The following is an 18,982-nucleotide window of genomic DNA, read 5'->3' as shown; positions in this document are numbered from 1 at the left end:
CCTCATCCCCATTTTACCGATGAGGTAACCGAGGCCCACAGAAGCAAAATGATTTGTCCAAAGTCACACAGCAGACTAGTGACAGAGTGGGGATTAGAATCCAGATCCTCTGACTCCCAGGCCCGGTTCTTTTCACCAGTCCAACTCTTGCTTATAGGTGAAAGGGGTATTTGAGTATAAGTGGCCAGAGGAAGATGGGAAATCCACCTTAGAATCAGCTGAAATGTTGTCTCAGTTTAGGACGTCCAGCCAGCCTGGGCAGATGGGCCGTCCACCGGAATAAAGGACGGCGGGACAGGGCCTGCCCTCGCCTCGGCTGCAGAGCACCCAGCGACTCGCTGACACGTGATCGAAGGGTGTGGGGGACACAAGAGCGGCCGCTTTGCAGAGTTCCTCTCCTGTGGCTTTGCGGTCTTCAAGCCGTGATGTGGTCAGAACCCTGTTTAAGGGGATTCTTTTCGAAAGGAGGAGGCGCCTTGGCCTTTGAGTCACTCCAGTCTCCAAAGCAATCTTTGAATTTCAGGGCCCAGGGGTCTTGAGGGGAGGGGGGAAAACGGATGTGATGCGGATGTACCCGCTGCAGCTGCCCAGGTGGTGACAGAAAAGTTTTCCGCCGCTGATCTCTGCCCACTGGGACCCTGCTATGAGAGAGGCTCAGTTGTCGACTCAACGAGCATCGGGTTTATGTGAGGCCGAAGGCTGGTTTGTCTCCAACCGGAAGGCGAGACAAAATATTCCCAGGTTTATTTAATAATAATAATAATGATTATGGTATTTACTAAGCACTTACTATGTGCCAGGCACTGTTCCAAGCATTGGGGGAGATAAGAAAATCGAGCTGGACATGGTCCCTATCCCACATAGGGCTCACAGTTTTAATCCCCATTTTACAGATGAGGCAACTGAGGCCTGGGAGAGTGGAGTGATTTGCCTGAGGTAACACAGCAGACAAGTGGCAGTGCTGGGATTAGAACCCATTACCTTCTGACTCCCAGTCCCTTGCTCCATATACTAGACCATGCTGCTTCTCTATAATTTGTCATTTATAATAATGATAATAGTAATTTTGGTATTTGTTAAGCGCTTACTGTGTGCCAGGCACTCTACTAAGCACTGGCATGGATTGAGAAAAGCTCATTTTTTCCATGCCACAGAAACAACTACCTACATTCTTGTTGGTTTTTGTTTTTCAGTGGTATTTGTTCACCTCTGGGCTAGATACAAGATAACTAGATGGGACAGAGTCCATGTCTCACCTGGGGCTCACAGTCTTCATCCCCATTTACAGATGAGGGAAGTGAGGCACAGAGCGAGGGAAGTGAGGCACAGAGCGAGTGAAGTGACTGGCCCAAGGTCGCACAGCAGACAAGTGATAGAGCCGGGGTTAAAACTCCGGTCCTTGTGACTCCCAGGCCCATGCTCTATGTACTAGGCCATGCCGCTTTTCTTGAATTTCTTTCACTCCTTTGGAGGAACTAAAGAGCAGTGAGGCCTAGCGGCAAGAGCCCGCGCCTGGGAGCTGGAAGAAATGGTTCTAAACTCAGCTCCATCATTTGGCGGCCACATGACCTCTGGCATGTGTCACTTAGCCTTGTCGTGCCTCAGCTTTCACATCTGGAAAATGGGCAATACCTGCTCATCATCCTCCCCTTAGACTGTGAGCCCCATGTGAGATCGGGACCCCGTCTGACCCGTTCATCTCTTATCTATTCCAGTGCTTAGTAGGGCTTGGCACTTAGTAAACGCTCAACATATGCCACTTTTAGCTAATTAACCACACGACAACCAGACAAGCTCAGAAGAGGCGGGAACTCCTTGCGGCAATATTCATCTTGTTCAAGTGGTGAAATCCTTGCCAACATTAGCTTGGTGCTTAGAGTTAGGTTTACTGCCTGCTCACTGTTTAACACGGGCACAGAGAATTCTATAATTCTCTTTATCTATTTTGCTGCCCTGCCCGCAACGAGCTGACAGTCTAGAAGAGGAGATGGACGTTAAATATAAATAAATAAATGACAGATACGGACATAAGTGCTGTGCGGCTGGGAGGAGGGATGAATGAAGGGAGCAAGTCAGGGCGATGCAGAAGGGAGTGGGAGAAGAGGAAAGGAGGGCTTAGTCAGGGAAGGCCTCCTGGAGGAGATGTGCCTTCAGTCGGGCTTTGAAGGGGAGGAAAAGAGCTTTTTGTTAGATATGAATAGGGAGGGCGTTCCAAGCTAGAGGCAGGACGTGGGCAAGAGGTTGGCAATGTGATAGATGAGATCGCGGTACTGTGAGATGGTTAACATTAGTCATCAGGCAATCACTGGTATTTGTTAAGCACTTATTACCTGCAGAGCACTGTACTAAGCACAGTAGTGGGTACACAGTGGGCAACACCTCTGCCATCGAGACACTTACAATCTAGCGAGGAAGATAGGCATTAGAAAATGAAAGCAGTCAATCACCTTGCCCGCTCCTACCTCACTTTGCTGCTCTCCTACTCCAACCCCACCCGCACACTTGTCTCCTCTAATGCCCACCTTCTCACTGTTCCTCGATCTCATCTATCTCACCACCGACGGCTCGCCCACATCCTGCCTCTGGCCTGGAACACCCTCCCTCTTCATATCCGACAGACGACGACTCTCCCCGGCCTTCAAAGCCTTCTTGAAGGCACATCTCCTCCAAAAAGCCTTCCCTGACTAAGCCCTCCTTTCCTCTTCTCCCACTCTCATCTGCATCCCCTAGCCCTTGGATTTGCTCCCTTTATTCACCCCTCCCTCAGCTCCACAGCACTTATGTCCCTAATTTATTTATTTCTATTAATTGTCTTTCTCCCCCTCTAGACTGCAAGCTCATGGGCAGGCAATGTGTCTTATCATCTCTCTTATACTGTACTATCCCATGCTCTTAATACACTGCCCTCCACACAGTAAGTACTCAATAAATACCACTGATTGATTGAACCAGATATAATCACTCAGTGGTAACGGATTGATTTTGGTATTTATAAGTAAAAATGGCATTATAAGTATAAAGATAGACACATAAGTATTGTGAGTAGGGGGTGACTTTCAGCTCTGGGCTCTAGGCTCAAGTGCCTAGGTAATGCCAAAGAGAAGGCTAGCAGCTCTATTGTACTCTCCCAAGGGTTTAGTACAGTGTTCTGCACACAATAAGTGCTCAGTACATACCACCGATTCATTGAATAAGGTGGGAGTCTCTCACTTTGGAGGGGTGGACTTGTATATTTTAGCTCTAATGAACTCTCCCCATAATAATGGTTTTTGTTAAGCGCTTACAATGTGCCAAGCACTCTTCTAAGCACTGAAGTAGATACAAGGTAATGACAACTGAGTCGAGGCTGCCACTGTGCAATATTGTAATGAAGTAGCGTGGCTCCTTGTCAGAGGTTAGGGAAAGAAAAGCATGGCCTAGTGGATAGAGCACGAACCTGGGAGTCGGAAAACTTAGGTTCTAATCCTGGCTCCGCCACTGGTCTGCTGTGTGACCTTGGTCAAGTCACTTCACTTTGCTGTGCCTTGGTTCCCTCATCTGTAAAATGGGGATTAAGACTGTGAGCCCCATGTGGGACAGGGACTATATCCGAGTGATCAACTTGTACCTACCCCAGTGCTTAGTACAGTGCCTGGCACATAGAAAGCGCTTAAGAAATAGCAGTTAACACACACACATTAACTCAAGGTACAGTGAGAGAGGAGATGGTCGGGGGTGGGGGTTCTTTTTGTAGGATTGAAGATGAAGAAGATTGTCATCGCAAAGTGTCATACGCCATCACCGGGCTATGGACTAGCAAGTCCTAGAGCCCTCCGTTTTCCTTTTAATCATAATAAGCTTCAGCAATGTCCGGTTTCACTAGGAAATATTGTCCAGTTCCCTGAAAAAGTTGCATATGACATAGCAAGGAAATGGCTGAGTTGTAGGTCAGCTGATCTGTGGTCTGATTAAGAAAAGAAGTCGTATTTAATCACTGGGATGATGACATTGTGAAATCTTGTATTCACTTAAAGGGATGGTGACGATTATGAAATCCGTGGGTAGACTTTTGGTTAGACGCTTTCAAGTGAATGCAGCACCTTTGAGATGAGATTGAGAAGCAGCGTGGCTCAGTGGAAAGAGCACGGGCTTTGGAGTCAGAGGTCATGGGTTCAAATCCCGGCTCGGCCACTTGTCAGTTGTGTGACTTTGGGCAAGTCACTTAACTCTTCTTGGTGCCTCAGTTACCTCATCTGTAAAATGGGGATTAAGACTGTGAGCCCCACGTGGGACAATCTGATTCCCCTGTGTCAACCCCAGCGCTCAGAACAGTGCTCGGCACATAGTAAGCGCTTAACAAATACCAACATTATTATTATTGGAAAATCTGAGACGAATAGATAATATATTGGGGTGTTTTCACCCTGTTTTCATTTAATGCCCCTGAGAGAGTGCATTTTGATTCCAAGCCTTCCAACAGTGAGCGAGATGGAGTCCCAGTTTTGGGATCAAGGCAGCAGTGGTGAATTTAGGAGTCCCGAAATACCATTTTGTGCCTCCACCTGCTGAATGACGGTGCTTGTGATATCCCATCTCCCAGAAGCTCCGTGTCCCACTTCTGGCCCGTCCTTAGTCCTACTTTTGACCTCATTTCCTCCTCTTGCCCCACTTCCTTCTCCCCATTTCCCCACCTTCACTTTTCTCCCCTTCCTCCAGTATGTGGCCTAGTGGAAAGAGCCCAGGCCTGGAAGTTAGAGGACCCAGGTTCTGATCGCAGCTCTGCCACCTGCCTGCTGTGTGACCTTGGGCAATTTGCTCCATTTTTCTGGGCCTTAGTTCCCTCATCTGCAAAATGGGGATTCAATACCTCGTTCTCCCTCCTATTAGAGTGAATCGTGGGACCCTTCTCCCTTGCATCTACCGCAGGGATTGAGAAGCAGCATGGCCTAGTGGATAGGGCATGGACCTGGGTTCTAACTCCGGCTCCACCATTTGTCATTCATTCAATAGTATTTATTGAGCGCTTACTATGTGCAGAGCACTGTACTAAGCGCTTGGGATGAACAAGTCGGCAACAGATAGAGACAGTCCCTGCCGTTTGACGGGCTTACAGTCTAATCGGGGGAGACGGACAGACAAGAACAATGGCAATAAACAGCGTCAAGGGGAAGAATATCTCGTAAAAACAATGGCAACTAAATAGAATCGAGGCGATGTACAAGTCATTAACAAAATAAATAGGGTAACGAAAATATATACAGTTGAGCGGACGAGTACAGTGCTGTGGGGATGGGAAGGGAGAGGTGGAGGAGCAGAGGGAAAAGGGGAAAATGAGGCTTTAGCTGCGGAGAGGTAAAGGGGGGATGGCAGAGGGAGTAGAGGGGGAAGAGGAGCTCAGTCTGGGAACGCCTCTTGGAGGAGGTGATTTTTAAGTAGGGTTTTGAAGAGGGAAAGAGAATCAGTTTGGCGGAGGTGAGGAGTTTGTCTGCAGTGTGATCTTGGCCAAGTCACTTCACTTCTCTGTGTCTCGGTTCCTTCATGTGTAAAATGGGGATTAAGACTGTGAACGCCCTAAGTGGGACAGGGACTGATCCCAACTCAATTTGCTTGTATTCATATCAACGCTTAGTACAGTGCCTGGCACATAGTAAGCACTTAACAAATACCACAATTCTTGTCTTCTCCTCCTCCTTCTTTTCCTTCTTCTCTTCCTCTCTTCCCTCTTTTCCTCCTCCTCTTCCTCCTCTCTTTCCTTTTCCTTCTTTTCCTTCTCTTCCTCCTTCTCCTCATCCTCCTCTTCCTCCTCTTTTTCCTTCTCCTTCTCTTCCTTCTCTTCCTCCTCCTTCTCCTCATCCTCCTCTTCCTCCTCTTTCTCTTCCTCATTCTCCTTTACCTCCTTTTTCCTTCTCCTTCTCTTCCTCCTCTTCCTCCTCCTCCTCAATCTCCTCATCTTCCTCCTCCTCCTCTTTCTCCTACCCCCCCATCTTCCTCCCCCTTCTCCTCCCCCAGTGCTCACAATCCTCCAGTGGTTGCCCATTTCCTGACCATCGCTTTCAAAGCTGTCTTGTTGTCTCCCTTCTGCACTTCCCTCCCAGCACAAGCCGGTTTTCACCTCCCAAGCCACACTCATAACTCTTCCTCATGTGGGACAGGGATTGTATCCAACCTGATTTGCTTATATCTGCCCCAGGGCTTAGTACAGTGGAAGGAAGTACAGTACATAGGAAGCACTTAAAAAAATACAGTTATTATTACCTCGCTTCCGACTCTGCCATCACTGCTGTCTCTCTCTCCCTCTTCCCTGGAGCTTCCCTCCCACACTCAGATGCCCCAGCCTTCATCCCATTGCAAAAATCTTGCCCCAGAGTGGGGCAGTTATGCAAATAAATACAGTATCAACCCTGCAACTCAATTTTCATCTGATATAGAAGTTGGAGCTCAGAGAAGCAGCGTGGCTTGGTGGAAAGAGCCCAGGCTGGGAATCAGCGAACCTGGGTTCTAATATCAGCTCTGCCAATCGCTTGCTTTGTGACATTAAGGAAGTCACTTTACTTCTCTGTGCCTCAGTTTGTTCAACTGTTAAATGGGGATTAAGCATCTGTTCTCCCTCTTATTAAGAATAGGATCCCAAGTGCGACAGGGGCAGTGTCCAACCTGATTAATTCGAATCTACCCCAGCGTTTAGAACAGTGCTTGACACATAGTAAGCACTTAAATATAATAATGATAATAATAATAATGACAATAGAGCCCTGGGCTGGGAGTTAGAAGGTCCTGGGTTCTAATTCTGGCTCCACCACTTGTCTGCTGTGTGACCTTGGGCAAGTCGTTTTACTTCTCTGTGCCTCCATTACATCATCTGTAAAATGGGGATTGAGACTGTGATCCCCATGTGGGAGAGGGACTATGTCCAACCCGATTGACTTGTATCTATCCCAGTGTTTAGTTCAGTACCTGGCACATAGTAAACACTTAAATCCCAAATCCCAAATCCCAGCTCTGCCACTTGTCAGCTGTGTGACTCTGGGCAAGTCACTTAACTTCTCTGTGCCTCAGTTCCCTCATCTGTAAAATGGGGATTAAGACTGTGAGCCCCACGTGGGACAACCTGATTCCCCTGTGTTTACCCCAGCGCTTAGAACAGTGCTCTGCACATAGTAAGCGCTTAACAAATACCAACATTTATTTTTATTTACTTAACAAAATACCATTATTATTATTAGCAATAGTAATAATGTGACACTTCTATTCTGTCCCCTGGAAGTTAGCACCTACCTCTAAATTGGGCCCAGCTTTCAGCAACAGCAAATATAAGCCAGGAAATGAATCTGTAGATGGAGGGGTTAGGGAAGGAATGGCAAATAAAAGAAACTAACAAATCTGTCAGGAGAGAGGCTGGAGCTGGACACAGCTCTTTGCTCCTCTCTAATTGGAAATGAGACTCTTAGGACATGAGTTTGATGCACTCACACTAATCTTTCACCTCATGGCAGCTGTTCATTAACTTGTATTTGCAGAGTTTAAGATTGCTGTGTTTGTGTAGAGAAGTTAAGCTTCTTTATCTTTGTGTTTGGGAATACCTTTCAGACTGGGAGGATTGTACAACACTCTATCTATTTTTTTAGTTTTTCTCTCTCTCTCTCTCTCTCTCCCTCCCCCCTTCCCCACCCCCCAAATCCTTTCTTTTCTGTAATTTGACCCAAGTCAATGTGGTGCAATTAGGGAGCTCCGAGAAGTTTAAGAAATGGGCTGGAAAAAGTGCCCGGCCCCCGCTGAAGATTCCATAAACATAGAAACAGCCCCCGCCACATTCAAGAAGGGGAAGGCTAGCACAATCAGTTCAGTTTTGAACCTTGTGTAATATCCAATGTCTCTAATTTCATGTGGAATTAATAATTAGCTGGTAAACCCCGCTGGAAAGAAAAGCCAGGCTGGTTCATTTAGGCTTGCAACATGGGAGCGTGACAGCAGGTCCAAGTTGGAGGAAATTTCTGCACGGCCAAAATACAGTACAGAAAACAGAGCATTCCATGGGATTCCATGAAGAAGCAGCATGATGGAGTGGATAGAGCATGGGCTTGGGAGTCCTAAGGTCATGGGTTCTAATTCCTGGCTCCTCCACTTGTCTGCTGTGTGACCTTGGGCAAGTCACTTTACTTCTCTGGGCCACTTGTAAAATGAGGATTAAGACTGTGAGCCCCACCTGGGATAGGCTCTGTGTCCAACCCAGTTTGCTTGTATCTACCCCAGTGCCTGGTACAGAGTAAGCGCTTAACAAATCGAATTGTACGTTCCAAGTGTTTAGTACAGTGCTCTGCACATAGTAAGTGCTCAGTAAATACTATTGACTGAATGAACAAATACCACAGTGGTTAGAAATCCGATTGACTGATTCTTATTGAACAAATTGTGATGACTTCTATGAATTTTCAACAACTTTTCAACTTGAACTTGTGCCGAGCCCTTCCCAGCAGAGGACGATTGGGCTCAGTCTGCTGTCATTGTTGTTTCAGAATGGAGATGTTTGTTCCCTGTCGAGAAATGTTCCCCTGTCCCATGAGATAACTACCACGAGGCTGTAGTTTGAGATAAATGGGCTCAGTTGAAGTGCTTAGGTGGGAAATCCGATTTGAGCCCTGAAAATTGTGACCCAGGCAGCAGACGCCTGTATTCTGTTACCTTTGGATAATAATAATAATAATACCACTGATAGTTATGGTATTTGTTAAGCACTTACTATGTGCCAGGCACTGTACTAAGAGCTGGGGTAGATACAAACTAATCGCAATAGATAAAGTCCTTGTCCCACATGGGGTTTACAGTCTTAATCCCCATTTTGCAGGTGAGGTAACTGAGGCACAGACAAGTAAGTTGACTTGCCAAGGTCCTACAGCGGACAAGTGGCCGAGCCAGAATTAGAACCCAGGTCCTCTGACTTCCAGGCCCGTGCCCTATCCACTGAACCACTCTGCCACTCTGGGATGGGGAGAGAGCTGTCAGTACTTTCAACCACGGTTGGGGAGAAAGGGAGGGGAGAGGGGAAGTTGGAAGTTAAAGTTAATTCTTGGGTTCTCATGAAGCTGTGTTATTGCAGGGAAAATCCCTGAAAATTAACTCTAAATACAAAAAACACACAAAACCCCCATGCAATTAGAGTCCTCGTCTGTGGCTGACCAAGGCCAGTGGAAGGTAATCTGCCATTGCCTGGGACAATTCGTTACATCCCTGGGAAATCCATGTCAGTGGTATATGGGTTGGAGGATTTTTTTTTTTTCTCCTCAAGACAAGAATCATTTGACAGAGCTGAAAAGGACTGTCAATCTTTGATCTGAGATGACCGGAACTAAAACAGAAGAATGCTGTAGGTCAGGATTTAGGTGTGGGCAAAGAAAGAGTCAGGGTATTTGTACGGGGCCTTGTCTGCCCCTGCTTCGGCATTCGGTTTCACAGGTGTTCCCTGCAAGCTTATGTGGAAAATTCCATTGAAAATATTCTAAAAGAAACCTTTCAGCTGTAGCAGCTGAAAAAAAAGAAGTTAGGGAAAACAGTTGATTACGACACATGAAATGTTGGCTATTTGTAGAATTTGATCCAAGATGTTCCCTTCCTTTTAAGGTTCTGGTACCTGCAATAATAATAACAATAATGATGGTATCTGTTAGTGCTTACTATGTGCCAAGCTCTGTTCTAAGCACTGGGGGAGATACAAGGTAATCAGGTTGTCCCTCGTGGGGCTCACAGTCTTAATCCCCATCTTACAGATGAGGAAACTGAGGCACAGAGAAGTTAAGTGACTTGCCCAAAGTCACACAGCTAAGTGGCAGAGCATGAATTAGAACCCATGACCTCTGACTCCCCAAGCACGTGCACTTTCCACGTGTTATCAGACTGTAACATAGTGCATATTAAAAAAAATCCTTCCTATAGGTACTATGTGTATTCTGGCCACTATGCTTGTTCCATTCAAGCATATTACTCAATCACCTCCTAAAAATCAAGTAAAGCGACTTGACCAAGGTCACCCAGGAGACAAGTGGCAGAGCTGGGATTAGAACCCGGAACTTTCTGACTCACAGGCCCGTTCTCTATCCACTATGCCATTCTGAGCTGGTAGATGGATTCCCTGCCCACAAGGAGCCGACCTTCTGTGTGATGAGAGACGTTTTATTTATTTATTTTTAATGGTATAGCTTAAGTGCTTACTATTGTGCAGAGCACTGTACTAAGTGCTCGGGAGAGTCCAGTACAACAGAGATGGTGGACATGTTCCCTGCCCACAACGTTTATGTTCTGTTTGAACTTTGGATTTGTCTCTCAGTAGCAACAGAAATCAACCTTAGTACAGTGCTCTGCACATAGTAAGCGCTCTATAAATACTATTGAAAGAACTCCTGCTAATTTTTCATTATTCATTCATTCACTAGTATTTTCTGAGCGCTTACTATGTGCAGAACACTTTACTAAGCGCTTGGAATGTACAGTTCGGCAACAGATAGAGACAATCCCTGTCCAATGATGGGCTTGCAGCAAGTTATTTTGCTATTTTACTATCCTGGCTCTACCACAAGCCTACTGTGTGACCTTGGGCAAGTCACTTAACTTCTCTGGGCCTCGATTCCCTCATCTGTAAAATGAGGATTAAGAGTGTGAGCCCTATCTGGCAACCTGATTGACTTGTATCTACCCCAGCTCTTTTAGAACAGTGCTTGGCACCTAGTAAGTGCTTAACAAGTACCATAATCATCATCTTCACCATCATTATTAGTAAAAAGGCCACGGTCTTATACCCCGATAAAGTAGTGGGGAACTCCGGAAAAGCTGAGAACACATCCCAAACCCCATTACTGCTTTAGCTATGTGCATCGGCGAGTATATAAAATATATCGGTATAAACTTTTACTAAATTGTTTTGGTAGATTATTGGCTGCCAGGTGACTCGAGAACCCCAGGACTCTACAGAACGTTACACTCGTTGGATCAATCACCTCACCCCTGAACAGCTGGTCACCCAGGTATTTTCCGTTTCCCTTCTTTCGCGCCTAATCACAGCAGCTAAAAGAGTTACTTTGGGATTTGCAGTGATCCGGTGAATGGCGACCTTAGCCCAAGGAGGTTTGCAGTCCGGTGGCTGTTATTTTACAGGATTGCCAGCCATTTCTCTCAAGGCGAAGTTGTTAGCAGCTCTGGGTGTGACGTAGCGGTTAACTCAACACCCCATCATATCTAGACTGGAAGCTCATAGTGGGCAGGAAACACGCCTACCAACTCTCCTGTCCTGTACTCTCCCAAATGCTTTGTACAGTGCAGTAACCGCTCGATGAATCCCATTAACGATGATGGGTCTTTTAGGTGAAAAAGCAAAATCAAATCGAACGGACTCTTATTCTGCTTTATGGCAGACTAATTACTCACTATTCTATTTATATATTTGTCAAGCAAACTTGGTGGAATTCTTCAAAGCGGTGGTAGTTCAGAGCTTAGAGGCAAGTCACATTCTCTGTTGGTTTCCTAAGTAGGATACGTCTTGTGCAACCGAACCCGCCAACTTGGCCTAAAAGGAAAGATTGTTTCCCTCAGGCAGGCAGCCAATGTTAAGCTAGCGGAGCTCTGGCAAAAACAAATTCAACGTCGAGCGGCGTTGTCCAATCCACGAGAGGCTTATCCGTACTTATGTGTACCCACCCCCTTCATACATGTAAGAAACTCAGATTCCAAGTGAATATTAAGGCAGAAAAAAATCCGTGTAGGACTCTCCTGGTGTCTGCCGAAATGCACATATCAAGTGGCTTTTGTGCTTTGAGCCCGGAAGACATTTGGTTTTCATTTTGCCAGTTTTAAATGGGCCAAGAGTGGCATAGATTCCTGCTCGTTCGACTTCATACAATCTACTCCTTCCTATGCAACATTTCTTGCTGTCGTCTTGGCTTGAGCTATGTTTTTATACCCCGGTGTGGTCAGCATAACCTAGCTAGCAGTGGGGAGACCCCGTGGAAGGGAACAATAATAAATAATCAGCGCCAGGGACTTAGGGAACAGCGCCGCGTACACCATTCTGAAAGGCCTTTGTGAAAGAAAGGGCTGGAATGTCTTACATCAGCGGGTTGAAAGAGTTATCTGGGTCAGCTCAGCTCGATTTTGGAAGAGCCGCGGAGGAAGGAGAGGAGCACAATGAGTGGAGAGAGTAGGGGCTTGGGAGTTAGAATGACCCCAGTTCAAATTCTGGCTCTGCCTCTTGTCTGCCTGGGGACCTTGGGCAAGTCACCTGGCTTCTCTGGTCCTCTACTACCTCATTTGTCAAATGGGGATTAAGACAGCAAGCCCATTGTGTGACAAAGACGGTGTCCACCCTGATTAGCTTGCATCTGCACAAGCGTTTAGATGGTATTAAGTAAGCACTTACTAAATACTACACACACACAAACACAAAAAATTAAAAAAGGCAGGCTGCTCGATTACCAAATTGAGGCCAGGCTGAAGAGTCAGGAGATCTGAGTTCTGTCCCTTTTCCAACACTGACTCATTGTGAAACTTTGTTTACTGCAGTTGTATTTACTGAGCCCTTATTGTGTGCAGGGCAAACTTTACAAAATGCTTGGGAGAGTACAACGCAACAATATAACAGACACATTCCCTGCCCACAACGAGCTTACAAGTCTAGAGGATTTCACTCCCCTTTTAGCAGGTCACTTGACAATTAGCGACAGAAACCAATTACTCCTGTCTGTCTCAAAGGGGAATGATGACGATCTTTAAAGAAATATCCACGATTCCCTTGGCACTCTGTAAAGAATTAGTGTTATTATGTGTGCTCTTTGACAGGCCCTTTTCTGAGCAACGCTTTCCACCACAAAAGACTTCATAAGATTTTTAGGCACTATCAATCAATCAGTGGTAAGTATTGAGCGCTTACTATGTGCAGAGCACTGCACTAGGCAGCTTGGGATAGTACAGTACAAAAGAGTTTGTTGATACATTCCCAGCCCACCAGGAGCTTACAGTCTAGAGTGGGAGACGGTCTTTAAAATAAATTACGAAAATGGACATAAGTGCTGTGGGGCGGAGGGTAGGGTGAATGCAGGGCACAAATTTGCCTATTCCGTCTGAGCACCATTACTGACTGTGTGACCTGAGGAAAGTCAGGCTGGCTTCATTTTCTTATTTGTAAAGTGAGAAGAAGAATATCTGCCTCTCTCTACTTGAGGGACAATTGTATTGCTTAACAAATTTAAGTACTTAACAAATATCATAATAATAATAAGTGCTAAACTAAGATCCTGAAATTCATGAGAAAATGCCCAGAGTAATCAGTGGTGGAATATAAATCTCAGGTGGTGTTATTCCCAATGGTTGATGAATAAATGTGAAAAAAACCTGGTAATCACAGTATTTTTGACAAAAATCTTAGGATATAATTTTAGGGTGCACCAAACAACTGCCAAGGAGAATGCCTAGGGCTTTGTTGTTATTAAATTTTAAAATGATACTTATAAAGCGCTTAACTAGTGCCAGCCACTGTACTAACCACTAAGGAAGGTACAAGATTGGACACAGTCCCTATCCTACATATGGCTCAAAACCTACGTTGAAAGGAGGAAGATTTAATCCCCATTTTATAGATGAGGTAACTGAGGCACAGAGAAGTGAAGTGACTTGCCCAAGGTCACTCTGCAGACAACTGGCAGAGCTGGGATTAGAACCCAGGCCTCTTTCTACAAGGCCACGCTGCTTCCCTAAAGCTTTTTTATGCATATATCTTTTGAAATGAAATCCTGAAACCAAATTTAAAAGTTCAGTTTAGGTTTAAAAATGGAAATCCCCCAAAATCACCTAGTTCTCTTAGTTCTCTTACGCTACCATGTTTGCTAATTAATTTTACCATCTTTTAAAATTGTGTGGGAGGATTTTTTCATTAGTATAGCATTTTTTTTAATAGATGTTGAGGCAAGAAAAATATTCATTGAGTTATGCTGTGCTGTTCTTGTCTGTCCGTCTCCCCCGATTAGACTGTAAACCCGTCAAACGGCAGGGACTGTCTCTATCTGTTGCCGACTTGTTCATCCCAAGCGCTTAGTACAGTGCTCTGCACATAGTAAGCGCTCAATAAATACTATTGAATGAATGAACGAATAAGTTACTGTTGGAGGATTTAGAGTGTTAAATGTGATATCTCCATGACCTAAGAAGCAATTTAGGGAATTCGGGAAAAATAATACTTGTTTTCTCCCCTCTAAAGTGCATTTCATTTTTTTCTGCTTCTATTATCTTGTGGTAGACACTTTGATTTCAGTTGGGAAATAAAACCTGCCAACATAAAATGGAGTCATCCAGACCCTGACTATAAGTGATGAATGCCTTCTGCATTGCCTTCATGTCCTTTATAAAATAGCTTTGGATTGGAAAGTAATTGACCTTTCTACTTCATATTGCCCAATGTACAGTTGAAAATAGATTCTGGCAGATGTTTGATTAAGGAATCTCGATTTGCCTAATTTAGACAAATGGCATTTCTGGTCAACCTGTGATCAAAGAGCTGGGGTTGTGTGGATGAAGGGTCTGTCCTGCTTTTGTATAAGGTTGTCATTTTGTTACTGGTTTCTTAGTACTTGGGAGTGTCGTCTAGAAAAGGGATAAGAGTCTTGATACTTCTCTAGCCAACTGTCTCCTGGTAAAGTTAATTTATTTGGAGGGCAAGGGCAGGGAATTAGTGAGAAAGAAATGAACAGATCAACTCTTCTTTGATATAAGAAAACAATCTCGCCTTCTGCTATTGGCTGCTTTCACGTTACTGTCCACGTCAGCAAGTCCTGTTTCTCTTGTTATTTGAGTTTGCATTTCTTTAAAAGAAGAAGGGACTATATTATATTTTTCACACGTGTTTTACATTCAGAAGCCTGACCGCTGCAGTAAAATTTTGTAACATTGGTACCTTTCCAAAATTTCTGCTCCTCTTCCAAATAATTTAACAATTTGTGCGAAACTTAGTGAAGTAAGAAGTATGTGGAAATGTAACCAGTGCCATTCAATACATGGTAATGTGTTTTAAATCACTGACTGTCTAGAATGGCCATTTTTACTGTTTTCGATTTTAATCTCACACTGATTGACTTTTGTAGACTCGTGATCTGAAGATACTTAAAGTTCCCCTCTAATGAAGAACGTTATGTAAGACAGACGAGTGAGTTTCCTCAACTAGGCTCAAGGGTGCCCTACTTACCCGAGGAACCCATAACACGGGCCTGGGGGTCGAAAGATCCAGAGTTCTAATCCTGGCTCTGCCATTTATCCGCCGTGTGGCCTTGCGCAAGTCACTTCTCTGTGCCTCAGTTCCCTCATCTGTAAAATGGCTGTAATGTAAAATGCCCATGTGGGACAGGGATTGTGTCCAATCTGATTAGCTTGTATCTATCCACGCACTTAGTACGATGCCTGCCGCAGAGTAAACATTTAACAAATGGTAGAAAAAAAACAACAAAACATTTGAGATTGTTCACCTAAACGTCAACCTGTGAGAAACATTCGATCAGCCCTGAAGAGGCTCTTTGAAAGCATTTGTAATTCCCACTTCATTGAGTCAGTAAATTATAGGACTTAATCTGTAGTTCCCTTGCTAAATTGTGTTGCTTCATTCTGGCTCTCCAATGAGGGTGGCTCCCCCCTCTCTCCCTATCCTCCCGTTTCCTGGTGTAGGAGGTTTTCTTACATGGCTGACCATTTGATGAAAGATGAAAGAGGCTTCACCGTTTTTAAACACATGAAAGCACCAGGTCCTACTATTTTCAAATCCTCTGACACCGGAGGAGTGGGATAAAGAGAGTCTTGAGTGCAGTTTTCTCTTGAGGCATTAATGGACTTCAGCGTGACTCTTAGCCTCTGACACATAGTCTCAGCATTCTCCTGTTTTTCTTACATTCTTCCTTGGTGAAGAACAGAGAGAAATATTCCTGAAGGTTATAAATCCCCCTCCATGTCCCGGGATTGTCGTTAAGTGAAGTGGCCGTTCTTTTAGCCGCTTAATCCACAGTGCGTCGTTTTTCCACACTCAGAACCTTAGCTTTGATCGGCAATATACTTTAAACTCACAGGCCTTTCGCTTGTGAAGTGACAGGAAAAGATTAACCACTTACTGCCTCGCATTGCTGCGGATCCGCAGCCAACAGCTGAGAAAGTGGGTGCCCTCATTTGGGGAGACAGACTTCTCGTCTTGAAACTAATCTCTTGAGATTAACGAAGATACTCTTGAAAACGAAGCCAAGGAGGCTTCTCTTGGGAGAAGAGCTGAGTCATGGCCTAAAGGCCGATTTCACAAGTGTTGTGACTTTGGCCCCAGGATGATAGGAAAGATTGGCCGGGAAACACGTGTGGTTTGTTGTGTGTTGAACCCATGGGATGGAAACACTGATTCACAGTGAAGGCCCTTGGATTCTGTTCTGAGGAAAATCACATAGCTGAAGCGCTTGCCTGGGTAGATAGAGCGATCCTTGGTAAAATACACCGGGCATTGCACACTGAATGGATTGTTTCATTTAGTTGGGTTTATCTGGGGACTATCTTCCTTCCCCGTTTTGGAATATGATGCAGAATGATGCAAGATGTTTAAAGAGTTTTACATTTCCTTTCAAGGGTGCGGCAAAGGTCTTCCGAGCGAACACGTGTCTACCAACTCTGTGTTCTTTAATGGTATTTGTAAAGTGCTTTCTATGTGCCAGGCACTATACTAAACGCTGGGGTAGATTCAAAATAACCAGGCTGGACACAGTGTCTGTCTCACGTGGGGGTTTACGGTCTTCATCCCTGTTTTACAGTTGAGGTAACTGAGACACAGAGAAGTAAAGTGACTTTCCCAAGGCCACACAGCAGACAAGTAGTGGAGTTGGGATTAGGTCCTCTGACTCCCAGATCTGGGCTCTTTCCATTTGGCCATGCTGTTTCTCTCCCAAGCGCTTAGTACAGTAAAGGCTCGATAAATGCCATCCATCGATTGACTTTAGTCAAACCATAACAAAATGTGACTACATCTGCGAACTGAACGTATCATTCATGAGAGCTGCTCTCTTAGAGTTTGAAAGTTTAAATGTTCTTTTGGTTCTTTAAAATTGTGTTAATTCTCCTTTCTTGGCCTTTCCTGAAACCACAGCTTAAAAATCACTCTGAACCAGAAGGCTGAGGCTATTTGTCCTTGGGGTTTACTTGGGTGACGTGGAACGACAACCGTGAAAAAAGGCCCAGGCTTTTGGACCGATCGCAAAGCTTTCGGTGAACAGGCAGAAGACAAATCCATCTTCGATGTGAGGACTGGAAAAACAAAGGAATTTAATATCAGTTTTAAGGAACAGTTGTTCTGCTTTATTCCTTCCTTTGTGTTCACTGCGCCAAACCAGATTTAGGGAACCGTGAAGACAGGTGGAGCACAATGGCAGGAAATGGGCCTGTTTTTCAGTTTGAAAAATGGTCTCATTCTATTTTGTGGACATTAAGTACTCCATTTTAATCCCACTGCACCCTTCATACTTGGCTTCTCAGGCCTTTGCCTGCTCAGAGACGAAGCCTGACTAGCTGCTCCTCTTCTATCCCCTCACCCGACACTGCCCTTGCATTCTGCTTTCCTGTCACATTTCTGTATCATAATGTCCTTTTTAAAAATGGTATTTGTTAAGCACTTACTATGCTCCAGGCACTGTACTAAGTGCTGGGGTAGATACTAGCTTCTCAGGTTGGACGTAGTCTGTGTCCCACCCACTCTTCACCCCCATTTTACATTTGAGGTAACTGAGTCCCAGAGAAGTGAAATGACTTTTTAAAAAATGATATTTAAGCTGTTACTCTGTTCCAAGCACTGTACTAAGTGTTGGGATAGATACAAGCTAATCAGTTTGGACATAGTCCGTGTCCCACATGAAGCTCACAGTCTTAATCCTCATTTTACAGAAGAGGCTCAGAGAAGTGAAGTGACTTGCCCCAGGTCAGCCACCAGACAAGTGACGGAGCCAGGATTAGAACCCAGATCTTTCTGACTCCCAGGCCCTTGCTCTACCCATTAGGCCATGCAACTTCTCTTCACACTGTTGTCATAAGGAACATTTCTCAGCCTTTGCCACAAGGCAGTTCCGGCCTGAAAGTAGCCCGTGTCACAGTGGTTTGGGAATCCATTCACTCATTCAGTTATATTTATTGAGCACTTAACGGGTGCAGAGAAGTGTCCTGAGCACTTGGGAGAGTACAATAAAACCGTCGACGGATACATTTCCAGTCCGCCCCAGCCCAGAGACGCCCAGACCTCCGGATAGGACACGAACACTAGTGGTGGGTCTTGGGCCACCCCAACATGCACCTCCCTGGTCAGAATAGGATTTGCCCACTTCATTGCCATCTGAGGCCACAGAAACCATTGGTCTTTGTTTCCTGAGGCCCGCCCGAAGGTAGATCTAGAGCCGGGGCTGATTTGGAGCAGGTGTGAGAGGTCGCTGCAGAACTGTGTGGCTGCAGATCCTGGTCACAATAAGATCAGTCTGCCACGGGCCTTCCGTGCCCGCAGAAATGGTCAGCATCTGTCCAGTGGGTCCCGGCAGCTCTGGAGCCGGGGGCTGAGGCCTATTTGGGGCAGGCGGTGCTGGGGGTCGGCCCAGACCTGTGGGGCCATCCATCCCGGCTGGAACAGGATTGGCAGCCAATGCCAGGCCTGCTGGCAAAGAGGACAGCGAGCCATGGCAGCTCACCCCGCCCCCGCCAGATCCAACAGTTTGGGCACAGCTTTGGGGTCAAAGCTCCCAGCCCCGTGCTGAGAACTTAGTGAAGTGGTTGTTAGAACTCTGACTAGAGCTATTATGGGAAGCAGCATGGCCTAGTGGAAAGAACACGGGCCTGGGAGTCAGAGGTCCTGGGTTCTAATCCCATCTCCTCCACTTGCCTGCTGTGTGACCTTGGGCAAATCACTTCTCTGGGCCTCAGTTCCCTCATCTGTAAAATGGGTATTAAGACTGTGAGTCCCACGCGGGACTGGAACTGT

General features: G+C 45.5%; 1 protein-coding gene across 6 annotated transcripts in view; it reads left to right on the top strand.

The window, feature by feature from the left end:
* B3GNTL1 (UDP-GlcNAc:betaGal beta-1,3-N-acetylglucosaminyltransferase like 1) overlaps positions 1 to 18,982 on the top strand; it is a 255,370-nt gene that overhangs the window by 61,577 nt on the left and 174,811 nt on the right. For all 6 annotated transcript variants that reach the window (XM_029080078.1, XM_029080079.2, XM_039914223.1 and 3 more), the window contains one exon: positions 10,896 to 10,991. In XM_029080078.1, the coding sequence (XP_028935911.1) occupies positions 10,896 to 10,991 (96 nt within the window). The remainder of the gene's footprint in view (positions 1 to 10,895; positions 10,992 to 18,982) is intronic.

The sequence above is a fragment of the Ornithorhynchus anatinus genome, chromosome 15, assembly GCF_004115215.2.
Source record: "Ornithorhynchus anatinus isolate Pmale09 chromosome 15, mOrnAna1.pri.v4, whole genome shotgun sequence".
In the NCBI taxonomy this organism is placed as follows: domain Eukaryota; kingdom Metazoa; phylum Chordata; class Mammalia; order Monotremata; family Ornithorhynchidae; genus Ornithorhynchus; species Ornithorhynchus anatinus.
The sequence above is the reverse complement of the archived record's forward strand: the minus strand, read 5'-3'. Positions and strand labels throughout refer to the sequence as shown.